Here is a 19,553-nt window from a genome sequence, read left to right on the forward strand (position 1 = left end):
CCCCCCAGGCGCCCCTGGTGTCTTTTTTTAAAACCAGGTTTTGGAAACTTGTCCATCGTGTGTTCAGCTCATTGTTGTGCTTCGATTTCCTTCCCTCCTCCCGAGGGTGACCTTACCTGTGTGTTAGACTGTCAGACACCGGCTCACAGGCTCTTCTCATTTGTTCCTCACTCTCGCTTCTCCTGCAGGTCAGATAATTTCCCTTGACGTGGATTCACTTTCACACACTATTACTTCCGTCGTCGGTCCGCCGTCGGGACCTCCCAGTGGATATTTCATTTCTAAGTGCTGTGCTTCTCGGCTCGAATTCCCGGTTTTTAAAGCAGTTTCCATTTATCTGCTAACATGCCGTGTCCATTCACTCACAAAAGTAATATTTTCCTTTAATTCTTCGAACACCCGTTCCTTGGATTCTTGAAACATCTACAGTCGCTGCTCCACAGTCATTGCCCAGCCACTGTCCGGGCCATCTCGGGTTTCACGACTATTGATTGATTTTTTTCCTTAACTGGTGGATTGCATTTTCTCTGCCTTTTGTGGCCGGTGGTTTTGTTGTTGTATATTGCAATTAATTATGGTGATACATTTAGAAGGCCTGCATTCTCTTTTCCTGCCTATTCACTTTGGTTCTGGGTGATCGCCAGTTATTAACTGATCATGTTGAACTTGAGCGAGTTTTACACCTGCTCAGGGTGGATCTGCGGGAAGCCCAGGGGGATTACTAAGCTCCTTGTCTTGGTGGGGGTCGAATTCCAACCATCTTCTCTGGAAATGTTGCCACCGGTTGGCTTTGTTGGGGCAGGCCCAGAGTAGGGCTTCCTGTGGGTCTGGTCGCTGCTCTGGACGCCTGATTGTGTGGGGTCCTAGCAGCACGTGGGGGCTCCCCCTCCGTCCTGTGGCACACGCTCAATGTTAAGCCTCCGGTGGTGTTGCCCCGAGCACAGACAGCCCTGCCACCTTGGACAGATGTACAGCAGCGTCTCACGCAGACTCACACACGTTCCCTCCCTCCTGATGCCCCACTCCTGGGATTCTAGCTGCTTCTGCTGCCCGAGCGCGGGGGGTCTTCCTCCTCGGCAAGCAGGCCGTCGTGTTCTGCGAAAACTCCAGCCCACTGAACGGCCTTCGGGACGCTGGCCTGGGCAGAGCCGGGCGAAGGCCGAGCGTCTCTCGTGTGCACTCTTCCTCTCCGCAGCCGGTCTGTGCCGGTCGGACCGACCGCGGCCCGAAGACGGAAGGCTCGTCGCTGTTCTTGGGTCGTGTCGTTGAGGGAGCGCTAGACTACCGGCGCTCCGCGGGTTTCCCCGGTATCGTTCCGTTCTCCAGACTCAACACTTGTCTGTTCTGGGAGGTTCCTGGTCCACACAGCAAAGGCTGTGGCTTGAGGAGCCCTGCAGGTGTCATTCCTGTCTGCCTCGGTGTGGGCCCCACGGAGACAGGCAGCTACCAGGCTCTTTTACCCACCTATCGCTGCTAGAACGGTTGGAGGACGTGGCTAGGTGTGTGGCTGCTGAGACAGAACCAGGCAGACTCCTGTCAGGGACAGCCTGTCCTGGAAAACCGTAGATGACACCCCCCGCCCAAAAGAGGTCACGGTTTTACGCTGACATTGCCCCGTCCAGGCAGACCCCAGCCGGCGCTCTCTGCAGGCGGGCGGCCCCAGATCTGCAAGCAGAAAGGAGTGGAGCGGGGGGAGGGGGGTGGGAACACTGACGGACGTCTGTCCTCCCGGAGGAGACCTCGGAGTGGGGAACGGTGTCTCCCTAACAAACAGGGAGGCCCACGAGTGTTTGTCTGGGCCCGGATGTGTGTGCCTCTGTGGGGGTGCCTGCACCTCCCTGAGCTGTGTGTCCGTCTTTGGGGCCGTGCGCCAGAAAATTCTCGTAAACCGGTCCTGAGTCTTGTGATGCAGCAGCCTCCTGCAGAAGCGTTTTCAGAAACGCCATCAAGTTCTCGGGGTGTTCTCACTGTCGGCGGGGCGGGGGGCATGCAGGTGGCAGGAGAGACCTCGGATTCTTTGTAGGAAAGGTATGGAGGTCATCCAAAGGCGATCTCTGGAGTTCACAGGCCAGAGCCCCGAGGAGGGTGGGGAGTGCTCCTCCAGGCCGGCTTTCAGGCCCGAGACGTCAGGCGAGAGCCCCAGGGAGGAGAGGAAGACCCACCGGTGACTCAGCCCGTCACCCGGGTCCCAAGTGACCCTGTGTGTCCATCCGCGGCCCCCCGGCCCTCACGCGCTTCCCGGGGACGCCCCTGCTTCCTATAGGGCCGCACCCCTGTGCAGCGGATGCCCTGGCTTTGTGCAGCCTGCTTCTCTAATGATGAGGTTTTTCTCACGACGAGGATCAGAGGTCACTGCCCACAAGGAGTTCTCCGTGACCCGTGCCCTCAGTCCACACCCGTGCTGTGGGCCAGTGGCCACCGTGTCCTTCCCGTGTACCGGCCGCTGCGTGACCTCCAGCTTCTGGGACACTCGGACGTGAGCCCGACTCTCTCGATCTCCCCGTGTCTGCCCCGGAGCCTTCCTGACGGGCAGAGGCTGTTCGGGGACGTCATCGCGCACAGAGGCAGGTTGGGAGGTCTGAGTTTTCAGATTCACGCAAACGTAGCTCGTGTGAAATCGTGAGGAACGAGCTCCAGTAAGACACTCGGGCAGGTTTCCAAGTGCAACACGAGCGTGGGGAGGGGCAGTTAGTCACGCGGGCGAGCGCCAAACAAACAAAACACATGCAACAGAAAACTAAGTTCTGGGAGACGGCCCGGAAGCAGCTCAAACCAGGAAGACAACCGTTGTGTCCCGTGTTGCCAGGACGCCCACGGCCCGGTATAAAGGCGGCCCAGGCAAGGAGCCTCCAGACGTCCCCGCCCTCCTCCCTCCCGGACACCGGCCGAGCCCCACGCCAACATGTGCCACACCAGCTGCTCCGCGGGCTGCCAGGCTTCCTGCGGCTCCTCCGGCCCCTGCCAGGCGTCCTGCTGTGTGCCCGTGAGCTGCAAGCCCGTGTGCGTGCCCGTGAGCTGCAGGCCCGCGTGTGTGCCCTCCTGCCAGTCCTCCACGTGCGTGCCCGTGAGCTGCAAGCCCGAGTGTGTGCCCTCCTGCCAGTCCTCCACGTGCGTGCCCGTGAGCTGCACACCCACTGTGTGCGTGCCCGTGAGCTGCAGGCCCGAGCGTGTGCCCTCCTGCCAGTCCTCCACGTGCGTGCCCGTGAGCTGCCGACCCGCCGTGTGCGTGCCCGTGAGCTGCACACCCACCGTGTGCGTGCCCGTGAGCTGCAAGCCCGCGTGTGTGCCCTCCTGCCGGCCCTCCTGCCCCACCCTGGTCTGCAGACCCGTGTGCTGTAGCTCCCCGAGCTGCTTCTGACCAGGGGTCTCCTAACACCTGCTCCGGGGGCAGAGGGGGCCCCGCCCGTGCCCCTCCGGTGAGGACCAAGCCTTCGCCGGGCCTCCAGTTCTGCGCGCGGCAGGTCAAACACTCCCGATGAATCGTCTGAACCCTGGGGCGAGGAGGAGCAGGACGAGCCGGATCCCCCCGTGATCCTGCGTGTCTCCGCCGGGGTCCTTCTCTGTCTCCGGCAGGGAACCCAGCCCCTGTGAGCCCAATAAATCGTGCCTTCCTGAGGCAGCTTTCTACTCCTGTCTCTCTGTTTCTACGTTTCCTGCCCACTGAGTCGGCGCCACGGAGCGGGGAGGGCTAATCCCCTCCTCAAGGCGGCTCGTCCGTCCGCGCTGGGGGCTCCCGGTGGAGGGAGTGGCCACCGGCCTCAGGCCCCCGTGATCCGTGGCCCGGTGCGTGTGGCCGCGGAACGACTCGCCCTTTTCCAAGGCTGCTCTTGCTTCCCCTGGCTGTCAGTTCCGGCCCTCAGTTCATGATCCACTTGTGTCGCTGGTCCACGTGCGGCCCAGTGTTAATTGACTGATGATCAGTTATTATTATAATAAACCCCACGAACCCACTACCCCACGTGGGAACTAGAGCACCGTCGGTAATTCACCCCGGGCTTCTCAGGGAAACCGCTGTTAGAATCGTGTGCTCTTCGCTACCTTCTAAAAAAGAGAGCGGAGTCACCTCTGCGTGGCCCTGAAGCGCGTGTTTTCTCACGCAGGGCCCTGAGGGACGTCGGAAGGTATTGTCCTGCACTCCTGGCCTCGGACTCACTTTCTTCACTCCGAGCACTGTTGCTAGGATTTCTCTCGGGTCCCGCGTCGTGTCGTGTGTCCTCTTGACCCTTCCCGCCTGCTCCATGCTGGGGCTGTTTCGGGTGAAACCTGCTCCCGTAGATGGGCAGGTGTGGGTGCCGAGGGAACGGGGGACCGGAGGGCCTGGCCGCGGACTGTCCACGCCCTTCTTTGGCACCCGTGACCTTTCCGTTTGGGGCAGCCGACCGCCCGTCCCCCGGCAAGGCTCTCTGTCTGGCTGGCAGTGTCTCAGGCTGGTGGGCAGGTGCATGGGAGCCTCCCCCCCCCCCCCAGGAACACACACCTGCCACAAGCCCCGGGCGACGGCGGAGAGGCAGGGACACCGGCTTCTCACCCACCTTGTCTCCAAAGCCACTGCACCTCCATGCCTGCTTTCTGGGGGTTGTTTTGTAATGAATTTTCTGAGTCGGAGAAGTGGGTGCGTTTGAGACCCGCCGGCAGTCTAGTCTGCCTCCACCTCCCCCCCGCGCCCCCCGGCTTTGCTCCCAGCTGAGGTCGAGAGGCCTGCACTGCGGACAGGAGCCTGGCTGCCCTCCCACCCCAGGGATGGCCTCCGGAGCCTCAGTCCTTCCTCCTCACCCAGCTCTGTGGTGACTAGATGTCACAGTACCTGGATCCTGCCCGACCCCACCCCCAGGCCCCGTTGTCCCTGAGCTCCCGAGGAGGCCAGTGGGGGCCGGGAGGCAGGTCAGCTCTCTGGATGTGGCTCTTTTTTTTTTTTAATTTAAATTTTAGTTAACATGCAGTGCAATATTGGTTTCAGGAGTAGAATTCTTTGATTCATCCCTTACATACAACACCCAGTGCTCATCACAAGTGTCCTCCTCAGTACCCATCACCCACTTAGCTCCTCCCCCACCCACCTCCCTCCATTCTCCCCCAGCTCGTTCTCTGTCATTGAGAGTCTCTTGTGGGGGCGCCTGGGGGCTCGGTTGGTTAAGTGTCTGACTTCAGTTTAGGTCTTGATCTCCTGGTTCATGGGTTCGAGCCCCTTGTCGGGCTCTGTGCTGACAGCTCAGAGCCTGGAGCCTGCTTCGGATCCTGTGTCTCCCTCTCTCTCTCTCTCCCCCTCCCCTGCTCATGTTCTGTCTCTCTCTGTCTCTCAAAAATGAATAAATGGTAAAAAAAAAATTTTTAAAGAGTCTCTGTGGTTTGTTTCCCTCTCTTCTCTTCACCCCCTTCATATGTGTTCATCTGTTTTGTTTCTACATATGAGTGAAATCATACAGTATGTGTCTTTCTCTGACTGACTTATTTCACTTTGCATAATACACTTTAGCTCCATCCATGTAGTTGCAAATGGCAAGATTTCATTCTTTTTCATTGCTGAGTAGTATTCCATTATATATATACATATCTTCTTTATCCATTCGTCAGTGGATGGACATTTGGACTCTTTCCGTAATTTGGCTGTCGTCAATAGTGCTGCTATAAATATCGGGATGCGTGTGCTCCTTTGAATCAGCATTTTTTTGTGTCCTTCGGGTAAATACTCAGTAGTGTGATTACTGGGTCGTAGGGTAGGTCTATTTTTAACTTTTTGAGGAACCTCCATACTGTTTCCAGAGTGGCTGCACCAGTTTGCATTCCCACCAGCAGTGCAAGAGGGTTCCCCTTTCTCCACATCCTCGCCAGCACCTGTTGTTTCCTGAGTTGTTAATGTTGGCCGTTCTGACAGGTGTGAGGTGGTATCTCATTGTGGTTTTGATTTCTATTTCCCTGATGATGAGTGATGTGGAGTATTTTTTCATGTGTCTGTTGGCCATCTGGATGTCTTCTTTGGAAAAATGTCTGTTCATGTCTTTTGCCCATTTCTTCACTGGATATTTGTTTCTTGGGTGTTGAGTTTGAGAAGTTCTTTATAGATTTTGGATACTAATCCTTTATCTGACATGTCGTTTGCAAATATCTTCTCCCATTTTGTCGGTTGCCTTTTAGTTTTGCTGATTGTTTCCTTCACTGTGAAGAAGCTTTTTATCTTTTTTTTTAAGGTTTTATTTTATTTTTGAGACAGAGAGAGACAGAATATGAATGGGGGAGGGACAGAGAGAGAGGGAACACAGAATGGGAAGCAGGTTCCAGGCTCTGAGCCATCAGCCCGGAGCCGGACGCGGGGCTCAAACTCACGGACCGTGAGATCGTGACCCGAGCCGAAGTCGGACGCCTAACCGACTGAGCCACCCAGGCGCCCCCAGAAGCTTTTTCTTGATGAGGTCCCAATAGTTCATTTCTGCTTTTGTTTCCCTTGTCTCTGGAGACATGTCAAGTAAGAAATTGCTGAGGCCGAGGTCAAAGAGGTTGCTGCCTATTTTCTCCTCTAGCATTTTGATGGTTTCCTGTCTCGTATTTAGGTCTTTCATCCATTTTGAGTTTATGTTTGTATATTTTTATTTTTGTGTAAGAAAGCGGTCCAGATTCATTCTTCTGCATGTCGCTGTCCAGTTTTCCCAGCACCACTTGCTGAAGAGACTGTCTTTATTCCATTGGATATTTGTTCCTGCTTTGTCAAAGATTAGTTGGCCATACATTTTTGGGTCCATGTCTGGGTTCTCTATTCTGTTCCATCGGTTGGAGTGTCTGTTTTGGTGCCAGTACCATACTGTCTTGATGATGACAGCTTTCTAATACAGCTTAAAGTCTGGGATTGTGATGCCTCCAGCTTTGGTTTTCTTTGTCAGGATTCCTTTGGCTGTTTGGGGTCTTTTCTGGTTCTGTGGATGTGGCTTTTGAGTCCTGGAGGCACCAGTACTTCCAAGGGCAGTCTCACTACTGGCCGTCTGAGATTTCCAGCCCCTTTAGTCTTCCTTAGGGACAGGTGATAAACTTAGAGCTGCAGAACTGCTTTTACGACCTTTTAGCTGCACGGACTGGAACCTATTACATTCTTTGAATTTGGGGGACTTTGGTAAACTGAGCCAGTTGACTCGGATGTATGTAGACATGCACCCACATACTTGCATATGATGTATGCACACACACACACACACACAGTATATATGTATGCACCGTGCACACACCAGTGTATATCCCTCCTACACACACGCACACACATGCACGAGGCATCTGGTTTCCCCAGCCAGCAGTGGGAGGTGAAACCCACAGAGTAGAGATGGGGTGCGGACAGTGACATAACAGCACCCCCGAAGCTCCTCCCCAGAGGCCCCACTCAGCCTGCTCAGAGCCTATGGGACCCTCAGGCCACTCGGAGCCTCTGTTCTGTGGTGCTGCTTTTCCACATCGGGCATGTCTTAGGAATGAGGTTTTACAACATGAGAAACCAAAGAGGAGAATGGAAATCTGACAAATGTATTAATTAGGAAAAGGTCCTCCAGGAAAGTGCGATTTTCTTCAAAGCCACGATAAAGGGAGGAAAAGGAGCAAGTCCGAAACAGGGCCTGCGGGCTGTGTTTCCACCTGCCCCGGGAAGGAGGTCTGTGGAGAGGGGAGGCTGGTGTGGGTCGGGACGGGACAGATCTCGCTGGGCTCCTTGATGTGACCGGAGTGGTTCCTCCAGGACTTGGAGGCCGGGAACGGATGTCCTGCAGCAGGTGGGGGCACCAAAGGGGACAGGCGTGCAGGCGAGGGCAGGGCAGGAGGACTGTCATACACAGGGCCACCCGCACCTCACGGGGCACGCACGTGTACGTACACATGTGCACACACACCCAGCTGCACATAAAGGCACACACACATACGCGTGTGGGCACACACAGGGCACAAAAGTACGCACAGGTGCACACAAGGGCACACACATGCATGCACATGCACACACACACACACACACACACACACATGGCATTCACACACTGCGCTGTGCTTATCGGGTCCCTTGTCACACTGGCTGATGGGAATTCCCATGAAGCTCACAGTGTAGGCGGGACACAGGACACAGGACGCCGGTTTGGGAACCTTTGGCTACTTTGCCGTGTGAGAGGCACATGGTGAGAAAAGGTTGCTGGCAGAGTCCAGAGAAGGGAAAAGAGTTTTACTGGGTTAGAAAGGGCTCCCTAGCGCCCCCCACAGGAACCTTACTTGAGGCTGGGGTGGTCACCACAGGGTGTTTCTTCACCCATGTTCTGGGACAATGTGTTATATTCCTTAGTGGTTTTTAGCATTTACAAGGCATCATAAACTGTGCACCCTTTTAAACATTAAAAAAAATTTTAATGTTTATTTATATTTGAGAGAGAGACAGAATGTGAGCAGGGGAGGAGCAGAGAGAGAGGGAGACACAGACTCCGAAGCAGGCTCCAGGCTCTGAGCTGTCAGCACAGAGCCCGACGCGGGGCTCGAACTCACAGACCACGAGATCACGACCTGACCTGAAGTTGGACACTTAGCTGACTGAGCCACCCAGGCGCCCCCTGAGTCAATTTCTTTAATGGTTCAAAGTTATTCAAGTTTTAAATGGCTAATTTGGGAAAGTTACATATTTTTAGAGATTTTATTGGGATTAAGTTGTTCATAATAGTCATTATTTAAAAAATCTCCATTATATCTGTAGTCTTGTCGCATTTTTATCCCTAATTTCCTAGTAGTCTTTATTTGTGCTTTCTTGTTTATTCCACTGGCCAGTCTTGTCACATAGTTGTTTTTTCATAGAATCATCCTTGGCTTTGTTGATCTGTGTGGTGTGATTATTTTCTATTCCATTAATTTCTGCCTATGATTTTGCTATTTCTATACCGAGTAACTTTAACAACATTTCCATGACACTCTCCATAGAAAATCTTTGGAAAACCGAGTACAGATGTTTTCAGTATGTCGTAGAGTGGAAGCCAACAGGGAAATCCCAGCCCCTTGTTTTACAGCGACAATAAATTCATATTTCTGACCTGCTGTGGCTGAGCCTCATTCATTGTGGCAGAAACCAGTGTTTTTTTAGTCTCATTGAAATTCTTTGTTGACAGGTATAAAGGAGTCAGTGTATATACACCATGAGCTCAGATTTTTAGGCCACAATGAAATACATAAATATAATGTTTAACCTGAAAATAAAATACATGCTATCTTACCGTGTACTGGGAGGTTTTTGAGACAAAATACTGTGTCTCATCTATAGCTAAAGAAAAGTATTTGCCACTTGCCGAATTCTGAATGTGTTGACCATTGATGTCCTTTTTCTGCTTGCCCCTGTCATGTTTGAAGACAGTGTGTCACAGTCTCCCTGTAACAGGAGCTGTCACTCCTCCTTGGAATGCACCAGACATTGATATTTGAGGCTATACTTTGTGGTACATAGAAGGTCAGGATCATCCTGTCTTTCTGGGGAGTTGGATTTTATCATCACCAATGAGACATTCTCTTCATCAGTAACGGTGCTTTCTACCCTCAAGTACATGTTGTCTATTAAAATAGTTGTACTAGATGTTTTGGGTTAGTGTTTGCTAGGTGTCCCTTCTTCTTTGTTCACTTTCAACCTTTCTGTCTGTGTGCTCTGGACCAGGGGTTGGCACCCTTTTTAGGTAAAGGACCAGGCAGCAGCTGTCTGCAGCCTGCAGGCCTCCTGGTTGCTGCTGCAACCACGAAGCCCTGCTGTTGCAGCACGAGTTGCCATAGACGGGGCACAAGCAAGGAGCGTGGCCATGTCCAGTGAGCCTCGTGGACACCTGGGCAGAGGCCCAGCGCTGCCCCGAGGGAGGGGTGCAGCCTGTACCCTGACTTAGACCACAATAGCACAGAGCTGAATTTCGTTTCTAAAAGATTCGATCTCTGTTTTTTAACTGGAGAGTTTAGTCTATTTATATTTATTATGATCACTAATATATTTGAATATATTTCTATCATCTTATTTTGTGATCATCTTTGCCCCACCTTTCCATGCTGCTTCTTAAAGTCCCTTTCTACCTGCCGTCACGTCAACATTTTACAAGTTTCCTTTTGTTTTCTGTCTTCTCTGGTTCTGAAGTTCCTATGCTTTCTATTCTTTGATTGGCGGTCCTTAAGATTTCCATGGACATCCCTCATGTGGTCTGGCATCAGTCATGTCTCTTCTCACCTGTACATAAAGCAGATTCCCTCCAGCTTATCGGCATCGTCTGTCCAGGGCTCTGGTTCGCTTTTAAATTTTTTCTAACCCCACTAATTAGCATTGCTGCTATTCTCCTCAGTTGATATTTGTTTATCCACATATCTACCAGCTTCTTAAGTCACTGCCCCGCTCCACCTCCCCGATGGTTCCCCCTCGTCTGGTCCTCCTCCCTGGGGGCATCCTGCAGGTGCTCCTGTGTGTGCACTGCTGATGAGTGAGCTTGCCTGGGAACGTGCATGGAGGTGGAGGGAGGCACGCGGACCTTTCCGTCTGCCTCACTGTCTCCTCGTGTGCAGCTGTGGAGCCCACTGCAGCCGCTCCCCGTGGGCAAGCTGGACTGTTCTCTGGCTGCTTCCAGCACATTCTGTCCTGAGAACTCCCGGTGCTCGTCATGTGGGGGGGACTTGGGTCTCTCGCACTTGCCTGTGCTGCTCTTTGGGACCTGAGGCCGTGCTTCGTCACCCCTAGAAGACAGCTTCTGCCCCTAGTTCTCTCTGGTCTCTTCCTCTGGAAGAGCAATTAATCGACTACCGGACCTTCTCCGTCTATCTTCCAAGTCTCCGGGCCACGCTTTGTCCTCACAGGGTCCCTGCAGCTCAGCGCTGTGGCTCGTGGCAGCCCGTGGCAGTGCACCCGCCCCGCCGTCTCTCCACGCAGAGGGCTTTCACTTCAGTGGTTTTACCCGTTTTAGCTTTAGAGGTTACATTTGGTTCTCCCGAGCGCATGTATCTTAAAAAAGAATGGAACCTTCTTCCTCTTTCATGTTTCTTATTTCATCTTTTAGTTTCACCCGTTTGAAGCTCACGTATTTAATGTCTGTGGTGGGATTTCTACGGCGCGAGGTTCTCGGGCGGCTGCTGTCTCTGTGGCACTTTGCCTGCACGGACGTGTGCGCTCACGCGGTCGCGCCTGCGTCGCGAGCTCACGCTTCCGCTTCTGTAGTTGTGTCGACTCTGAAAAGCCCGGACTGCAGGTGTGTGCCTCTGGAGAGGTGCGCCAGGACTGGCGTTGAGGTCACGGCGCATGGCGTCTCGCTGAGCACACACGACGGCCTCCGGAGTCGGGCACTGGCAAGCACCCCCGGCACAGATGGGGACGCGGAGGCTGCGCAGGGGCTGTCCCTGGTGACAGTCTGTAGATGGCAGGGCTGCCGCTCAAAGCCAGCTCTGGCCACCCGTGCAGCGGGGCTCTTGACGCCGCCGCGCCTCGTGGATGGGGGCGCTGGGCCGCCCTGCGAGTGAGGGGAAGGGGAAGGGGCCCGGCCCGCCGGGAGAAACTGAGAACAGGGAGCGGCCGTGAGCTCACAGCACGGTGCACCTGCTCCTGGCACACGTCCCTCCGCGGCCTCCTGTGTTCTGTCTGCAGCGGCACCTTCACCGGGCCTGATGGCACACAGCGGTCCACCCCGGGCCTCGGGGCGGATGTGTTGTCAGGGCCAGGGAAGGGCCCCAGGGCGGTGTCCTGCTCCTCTCCGTCCCCAAGGGAAACGCGCCAGGAGCACCACAGCCCCGCGGTGCTGATGGCCACAGGCGCTGCTCGGGACACTGGCCAAGGAGCCCGCAGGCGCCGCGCTCAGACGAGAAGGCCGCGCTGCTCTCGGCCAAGGGCGGATCGGTGGCAGAAAGCGCCGGCCCAGGGAGCCGAGGGGAACGGCCCAGCTGGGCTCCGCCGTACCCCGTGCCAGCTTGGTGCCGGTCTCCCTGCGGTGGCGCTGACCCAGGAGTGCTCCCTCGTGGCTGTGGCCCAACATCCCGGGCGCAGCAGCGAGGGCAGCGTGGCAGCCAGCCCCGCGCGCTCGGCCTCGCAGGCTGCAAACAGTCTCATTTGTCAGTGCAGAGCCCGACGCGGGGCTCGAACTCACGAACCCTGAGATCATGACCTGAGCTGAAGTCAGATGCTTGACTGACTGAGCCACCCAGGCGCCCCTGAAAAGTATTCTCTATACAAAAAAGTCCAACTAACTAACAAGCAATGCCTCCACGTACAGAAGCACATAAAAGGTAGTAATGTTCTGCTCACATGAATGCAGTGTTCCTACTGGTCTTCCTAATTGGGTTTTATTTACATATTTTGTTTATTTTTATTCATTTTTTAATTTACATCCAAGTTAGTCAGCATCTAGTGCAACAATGATTTCAGGAGTAGATTCCAGTGATCCACCCCCTATGTAGAACGCCCAGTGCTCATTCCAAGTGTCTTCCTTAATGCCCTTTACCCATTTAGCCATCCCCCCCCCCACAGCCCCTCCAGCAACCCTCTCTGTTCTCTATATTTAAGTCTCTTATGTTTTGTCCCCCTCCCTGTTTTTATATTATTTTTGCTTCCCTTTCCTTATGTTCATCTGTTTAGTATCTTAAATTTCTCATATGGGTGAAGTCACATGATATTTGCCTTTCTCTAATTTCACTTAGCATAATACACTCTAGTTCCATCCACGTTGTGGCAAATGGAAGGATTTCATTTTTTTTTGATTGCCGAGTATATCTCATTGTGGTTTTGATTTCTATTTCCCTGATGATGAGTGATGTGGAGCATTTTTTCATGTGTCTATTGGCCATCTGGATGTCTTCTTTGCAAAAGTGTCTGTTCATGTCTTTTGCCCATTTCTTCACTGGATCATTTGTTTTTTGGGTGTTGAGTTTGAGAAGTTCTTTATAGATTTTTGGATACTAATCCTTTATCTGATATGTTGTTTGCAAATATCTTCTCCCATTCTGTCGGTTGCCTTTTAGTTTTGCTGATGGTTTCCTTCACTGTGCAAAAGCTTTTTGTTTTGATGAGGTCCCAATAATTCAGTTTTGCCTTTGTTTCCCTTGCCTCCAGAGATGTAAGAAGTTGCTACGGCCGAGGTCAAAGAGGTTGCTGCCTGTTTTCTCCTGTAGGATTTTTTTTAAATTTTTTTTAACGTTTATTTATTTTTGAGACAGAGAGAGACAGAGCATGAATGGGGGAGGGTCAGAGAGAGAGGGAGACACAGAATCTCAAACAGGCTCAAGGCTCTGAGCAGTCAGCACAGAGCCCGACGCGGGGCTCGAACTCACAGACCCCGAGATCATGACCTGAGCCGAAGTCGGATGCTTAACCGACTGAGCCACCCAGGCGCCCCTCTCCTCTAGGATTTTGATGGCTTCCTGTCTTATGTTTAGGTCTTTCATCCATTTTGAGTTTATTTTTATGTATGGTGTAAGAAAGTGTCCAGGTTCATTCTTCTGCATGAAGAGACTGTCTTTATTCCATTGGATATTCTTTCCGGCTTTGTCAAAGAGTAGTTGGCCATACGTTTGTGGGTCCATTTCTGGGTTCTCTAGTCTGTTCCACTGATCTGAGTGTCTGTTTTTGTGCCAGTACCATACTGTCTTGATGATGACAGATTTGTGATACAGCTTGAAGTCCGGGATTGTGTTGCCTCCTGCTTTGGTTTTCTTTTTCAAGATTGCTTTGGCCATTCGGGGTCTTTTCTGGTTCCATACAAATTTTAGGATTGTTTGTTCTAGCTCTATGAAGAATGCTGGTGTTATTTTGACAGGGATTGCATTGCGTGTGTAGATTGCTTTGGGTAGTATTGACATTTTAACAATATTTGTTAATCCATCAGCATGGAATATTTTTCCATTTTTTTGTGTCTTCAATTTCTTTCATAAGCTTTCTATAGTTTTCAGTGTATAGATTTCTCACCTCTTTGGTTAGGTTTATTCCTAGTATTTTATGGGTTTTGGTGTAATTGTAAATGGGATTGATTCCTTCATTTCTCTTTTTGTTGCTACATTATTGGTGTGTAAGAATGCAACCAATTTCTGTGCAGTGATTTTGTATCCTGCAGCTTTGCTGAATTCATGGATCAGTTCTAGGAGTGTTTTGGTGGAATCTTTTGGGTTTTCCATCTGGTCTTTTTTATATTGTGATATGGTGAGCGTGGAGGGCATGGAAGCTCCACGTGCTCTCCTCACGCCTTACCCTCCACATCCTTCCATCTGGCTGTCTCTGAGTTCCGTGAGCTGCTCTAAACAAATCAGTTGAACCCAAGGACCTCTGATCTGGAGCTGGTTGGTCAGAAACACAGGTGACAAGCTCAGCTTGCTGCAGGCATCTGAAGTGGTGTGGGGGTCAGTCTCTAGGACTGAGCCATTAACCTGTGGGATCTGACACTGTCTCCAAGTAGATAGTGTCAGAACTGAGTTGAATTCCAAGACACCCTGGGAGGGTGTCCCAGAGCACTGTTTGTTGGAGGTGTGGGGAAGCCTTCTCACGCCTATATGAAAATTGGGTCCAAGAAGCCAATTTATGCATTATTCACAGTTAGTTAATTAATTAGAAGCCTTCTTTGCACCACACAATTCAGTGCTTCACTCCACCCCACAGGTAATTATCATCCTAAATTTAATATTCGTCATTCTCATGCTTTTATTTATGGATTTGCCACACGTGTCCTCCACAAATATTTGCATCTCTTAACATCTCTTACCTATTTGCCACTTTGACTCTTTTTTGCTGCATGCTGGATGCTTTCTTTGGACCTGCCTTCTGATTTTTCTAATTCTCTCTTTAGCTGTGTCTAATATTCTGTTTTAAGTTGTCCACGGAGTTTTTAATTTCCATCACTTGACTTTTTTGATTTCTCGAAGTTCTCTTTGTTTCCCTCAAGTCTATTTCTTCTAGTTTAATACATTTACTCTGTTTTCATATTTACATTTCTCTCCCTAATTCCTTTCAATATAAACACTTTTTTTATAGTCACCATGCTATACATTACATCCTGAGGACTTTTTAATTTTGTAACTTGAAATTTGTATCTTTTGACCCCCTACCCATGTCACCCCCCCACCCCTGGAAAACATCAGTATCTTCTCTGTATTTATCACCTCGTTTTGTTTCGTTTTCTTTCCTTTGGTTTGTGTTTTAGAATTCACATATAAGTGAGATCATACAGTATTTGTCTTTCTCCAACTAATTTTGCTCAACATCATTATTTTAATGTTTCTGTCTGATAGCTCCAACATCTGTGTCATTTTTGAGTCTAGTTTTGTTGATTGCTTTGTCCTTAGACAATGGATTGAGTTTTTTCCTTGCTTTTAAAAAATATGTCTTCTAATGTTTGATTGAATATCAGAGATCAGTATTAATTGAAAGGGACATACCCAGTGTTTCTTCCTGGAAACGGGTGAGTCTCTTCTGTCAGGTCACCAGGGTGGTGGGGGGTAAGTTCCGATCAGCCTGCTCAGATGTTGACCTTGGCTTGGGCGTCGCTGTTCTTGCGATGACCTTCAAGGTACTAAGGCTTCGGATTCCTTCGTGCTGGGCTTCCAGTGCCGTGTGCGTGGGGCGAGGGCTGGAGGCGCAGGGTTCTTGTTCCGCCCTAAGTCTCCAGCAGCCCCTGTGTGCCCCGCCCACGGAGGGGACCCTCCACGTGCCTGCCTCCCCCCAGTGACCGCTGCTGCTTCTGCGGCCGTGCCGGCCAGGCCGAGTCGGCGGCAGGAGGGCTCTGTTGTCCTGGCCCCGGGTCAGTCCTGAGCAGGCCCGCCGGCCTGGGTCTTGGAGGGCGAGGCTTCCTCACTTCCGGCTGCTCCTCCCCGGGGTGGTCAGACTCCCCTTTGTAGTGGGGGTGGGTTTGTGTGAGCTTCCCCGCCCTCCCTGTTGTAGCGATCCTCGAAGGCACCACATCAGGCCCGGCGCCCGGCCCGATTCCCGGCCCCTGTTCAGCGGGGTGGGTTGCCCCTGCACTTCCCCTTCTGCAGGGTGAGTCTCGGTGGTGGGTGTGTGGATGGCACCGCCCCCCCTGCGGCCTCTGAGGAGCCCCCGCCTCCAGCTGAGCTGTTGGAAAGGGGGCTCTTTGAGGAGGGGCGGCCGCGCTTATGGTTTGTATATGCCGTGGAGGAAAGAACTTCAAAGACTGTGAAAATAAGACAGGGGCAAGCTGCCTCAGGGAGGCACGATTTATTGGGCTCACAGGGGCTGGGTTCCCTGCCAGAGACAGAGAAGGACCCCGGCGGAGACACGCAGGGTCACGGGGGGATCCGGCTCGTCCTGCTCCTCCTCGCCCCAGGGTTCAGACGATTCATCGGGAGTGTTTGACCTGCCGCGCGCAGAACTGGAGGCCCGGCGAAGGCTTGGTCCTCACCGGAGGGGCACGGGCGGGGCCCCCTCTGCCCCCGGAGCAGGTGTTAGGAGACCCCTGGTCAGAAGCAGCTCGGGGAGCTACAGCACACGGGTCTGCAGACCAGGGTGGGGCAGGAGGGCCGGCAGGAGGGCACACACGCGGGCTTGCAGCTCACGGGCACGCACACGGTGGGTGTGCAGCTCACGGGCACGCACGTGGAGGACTGGCAGGAGGGCACACACTCGGGCCTGCAGCTCACAGGCACGCACACGGAGGACTGGCAGGAGGGCACACACTCGGGCCTGCAGCTCACGGGCACGCACACGGAGGACTGGCAGGAGGGCACACACGCGGGCTTGCAGCTCACGGGCACGCACACAGCGAGTCTGCAGCTCACGGGCACGCACACGGGCTTGCAGCTCACGGGCACACAGCAGGACGCCTGGCAGGGGCCGGAGGAGCCGCAGGAAGCCTGGCAGCCCGAGGAGCAGCTGGTGTGGCACATGTTGGCGTGGGGCTCGGCCGGTGTCCGGGAGGGAGGAGGGCGGGGACGTCTGGAGGCTCCTTGCCTGGGCCGCCTTTATACCGGGCCGTGGGCGTCCTGGCCACCCAGAGGCACAGCTGTGGACTTCCTCATAGCTTTTTCCATCACGTTTCCCCAGCACCCTCTTGTCCTGAGATGCCCTCCCCCGTGTGATGCTCCACTGTAAATTAAGTTTAGCTTAGAGGCCAGTTTCTTCTTCTGTAAACAGGACGTCCTGGTTCGACTTTACTTGGGGTCCTTGTTACTTCTCCAGGCTGCTACTGTGCCCGGAGCGCCACCGGTTCGACTCAGCGCCGTAGCCTTTATTCCTTTTTGCCGTCAGTGGAGGCTTTGGGGCAATAATGCGTTTTGAGCTTTTATTTTGCACGGGAAAACATTAAAGTAGGGATCTGCAAACTGGGGAGCAGAGAAGTCTGTGGGACAAAGGCGGCCTGCTGCCTGTTTGGCAAATAAAGTTTTATTGGAAACGGCCATGCTCGTTTGCTTACGTGCCGTCGAGGGCTTGCGCTGTAATGTGAAGTGGTTATGAGACAGACCACGGCACTGCAAGGCTGAAACATTTACTGTCTTCCATTTATAGAAAGGTGACCAGCTTCTGCCTTATAGTCATCTATGTAATCATCGATTTGTTCGTGCAACAGACATATACTTTGTGCTGGCTATAGAGATGTCCTAGCCTCATGGGCCTTCCGGGGCAATGGATACATGAGTGCATACAAATCAACGCCTGAAATAATTACAGAGAGGGCCGAGTCCCAGAAAGGAAAGCAGGCTCAGCAGGTAGAGAGTAATGGGGTGTTGGTGGGTGGTTGGGGGCCTCTGTGTGGAGGCGACGCTGAGCTGGCTCCTGGGTGATGCGGAGGGGTCGGGAGGCGGTGTTCCAAGCAGAGACAGCCGTGGGAGTGTTAACGACACTGCTGCAGGATGGGCGTGCTCCAGGAGCAGCGGGAAGCGTGGACGAGCGCGGCGTGGACGCTCGTCTTTAGGTGCGGGCGGACGGGTTCAGACCGTGCAGCTGGGGGTCCAGCCATCCCAGTCCTGGGCCGACAGAAGAAGAAGGACAATGTCAACTTGAAGACACGTCGGGAGGAATCATCCAATCCGAAGAAGAGAGAACAGAATTATGAAAAACGAAGAGGGTCCCTGGGACAATCCCTGGGACAATATCGGGAAGTCGAACAACAAGCAAGTTCAACACAAGAAGGAGAAGAGAATGATACTGAAGCACAAGAATGTTTTGAATAATGGACAAAATACCCAAGTTTGATCTATTAAAAAAATTCTACCTAACAGCTCCAAGAAACTCAGAAAACCCCCAAAGCCCTAACATAATTTGGCCTGACGGTGAGGACCACAGACTCCAGAGTGAAACCCAGCAGCTTCCAATTCCTGCTGCTTGGCCGCCCCAGTGAGAATGCGCACACAGCACGGAATCCTTCCGAACCTGATTGCACATCCGTGTAAGTGGGGCACACCTGCCCCTCGAATGGTGGCAGGGACCGATAACTAATCAGTTATGAGACGATCCACGTGAGATGCTTAGCACAACACCCGGCACAAAGCTGGGACTCCCTCATTGTTATTCTTGCAATAACGTGGCCACAGCTCTCCCCGATGAGGAGCCCAGCCGCTTGGCCCTGGCCAGGGGGGAAGGCCTTGTAGGTCACTGAGTTTCCAAATCAAAACGGGGGGACCGCCCCCACCCCCCCGCCCCGGGTCTGGTGACTTGGATGGTACTTGTGTGGACGGAGGGCAGGGTGTATAAACTTGGGGAGGACCTTGAACGTCCTGATGTGGAGTCCCCTGTCCCTGCTGACGGTCCTTGGCCATCCAACCTGGGGCCTGAATCCAGAAATCGCAGGGCCGCTGGGTCACAGTGAGCCTGGGGGCTGAGACAGAGTTTCCTGAACTGAGTCACTTCCAGCAGAACCTCCAGGAAGAGACACACACAGGAGGAAGAGGAAGAAAACAAGCAGGCAACCAGGAGGAGGGCGCCCGTGTGGCTTGTTGCCGGGACGCCACAGCCTGGGTATAAAAGCCGCCTGGGGAAGGAGGCTCCAGACCGGCCCCGTTTTCCACCCTGACTCCACTCCAGCCCTACATCGCCATGTGCCACACCAGCGGCTCCACTGGCTGCCAGCCGGCCTGCCGTGTGCCCAGCTCCTGCCAGGCATCCTGCTATGTGCCCAGCTCCTGCCAGGCATCCTGCTACGTGCCCAGCTCCTGCCAGGCATCCTGCTACGTGCCCAGCTCCTGCCAGACGTCTTGCCGCGTGCCCGTGAGCTGCAAGCCTGTTGTGTACCTGCCTGTGAGCTGCAAGCCCATTGTGTGTGTGACCCCCTCCTGCCAGTCCTCCGGGTGCTGCCGGCCCTCCTGCCCCACCCTGGTCCTCAGGCCTGTTCCCTGCGGCACCCCTAACTGTGGCTAGCCCGTGGCCTCCTAGGACCCCTCCTCCGTGGGGCCAGAAGTAGCTGCTGTCTGAACTCCCGGCAGGCAGACCTCGTCCACCTGAGACCTTCTGACCTGACTAGATCATCTTACAGCAAAGCCGCCTGATCCCCACTAACCAAGCGGACAGAGTCACCCCCGGCGTCCCCCGACCCCAGCCCGGGTCGTCCATACGGCACCCACCCTGGCTGGTGCAAGTGCCCAGCCTCTGCAGCCACCAGCACTGAGCTCTAATAAATCCC

At 53.5% G+C, this 19,553-nt stretch overlaps 3 protein-coding genes across 3 annotated transcripts; 2 read left to right on the forward strand and 1 right to left on the reverse strand.

The window, feature by feature from the left end:
* The first annotated feature begins 2,902 nt into the window (after nucleotides 1-2,902).
* LOC125920676 (keratin-associated protein 12-1-like) lies at nucleotides 2,903-3,358 on the forward strand. The gene has a single exon (XM_049627763.1). It carries the CDS (start codon nucleotides 2,903-2,905, stop codon nucleotides 3,356-3,358), a length of 456 nt encoding a protein of 151 aa, XP_049483720.1.
* Nucleotides 3,359-16,398: 13,040 nt separating this feature from the next.
* On the reverse strand, nucleotides 16,399-16,971 carry LOC125920677 (keratin-associated protein 12-2-like). The gene has a single exon (XM_049627764.1). The coding sequence runs from the start codon at nucleotides 16,822-16,824 to the stop codon at nucleotides 16,399-16,401; it is 426 nt and encodes a 141-aa protein (XP_049483721.1). The 5' UTR covers nucleotides 16,825-16,971.
* A 1,999-nt stretch (nucleotides 16,972-18,970) lies between these two features.
* Nucleotides 18,971-19,553, forward strand: LOC125920678 (keratin-associated protein 12-1-like). Its single transcript, XM_049627765.1, has one exon. It carries the CDS (start codon nucleotides 18,971-18,973, stop codon nucleotides 19,289-19,291), a length of 321 nt encoding a protein of 106 aa, XP_049483722.1. The 3' UTR covers nucleotides 19,292-19,553.

The sequence above is a fragment of the Panthera uncia genome, chromosome C2 (assembly GCF_023721935.1).
Source record: "Panthera uncia isolate 11264 chromosome C2, Puncia_PCG_1.0, whole genome shotgun sequence".
NCBI lineage: Eukaryota > Metazoa > Chordata > Mammalia > Carnivora > Felidae > Panthera > Panthera uncia.

Excerpts from the sequence above, each read along its gene's own strand:
- LOC125920677 (XM_049627764.1), bottom strand. The coding sequence starts at position 16,824 with ATGTGCCACACCAGCTGCTCCTCGGGCTGCCAGGCTTCCTGCGGCTCC.
- LOC125920678 (XM_049627765.1), top strand. The coding sequence starts at position 18,971 with ATGTGCCACACCAGCGGCTCCACTGGCTGCCAGCCGGCCTGCCGTGTG.
- LOC125920676 (XM_049627763.1), top strand. The coding sequence starts at position 2,903 with ATGTGCCACACCAGCTGCTCCGCGGGCTGCCAGGCTTCCTGCGGCTCC.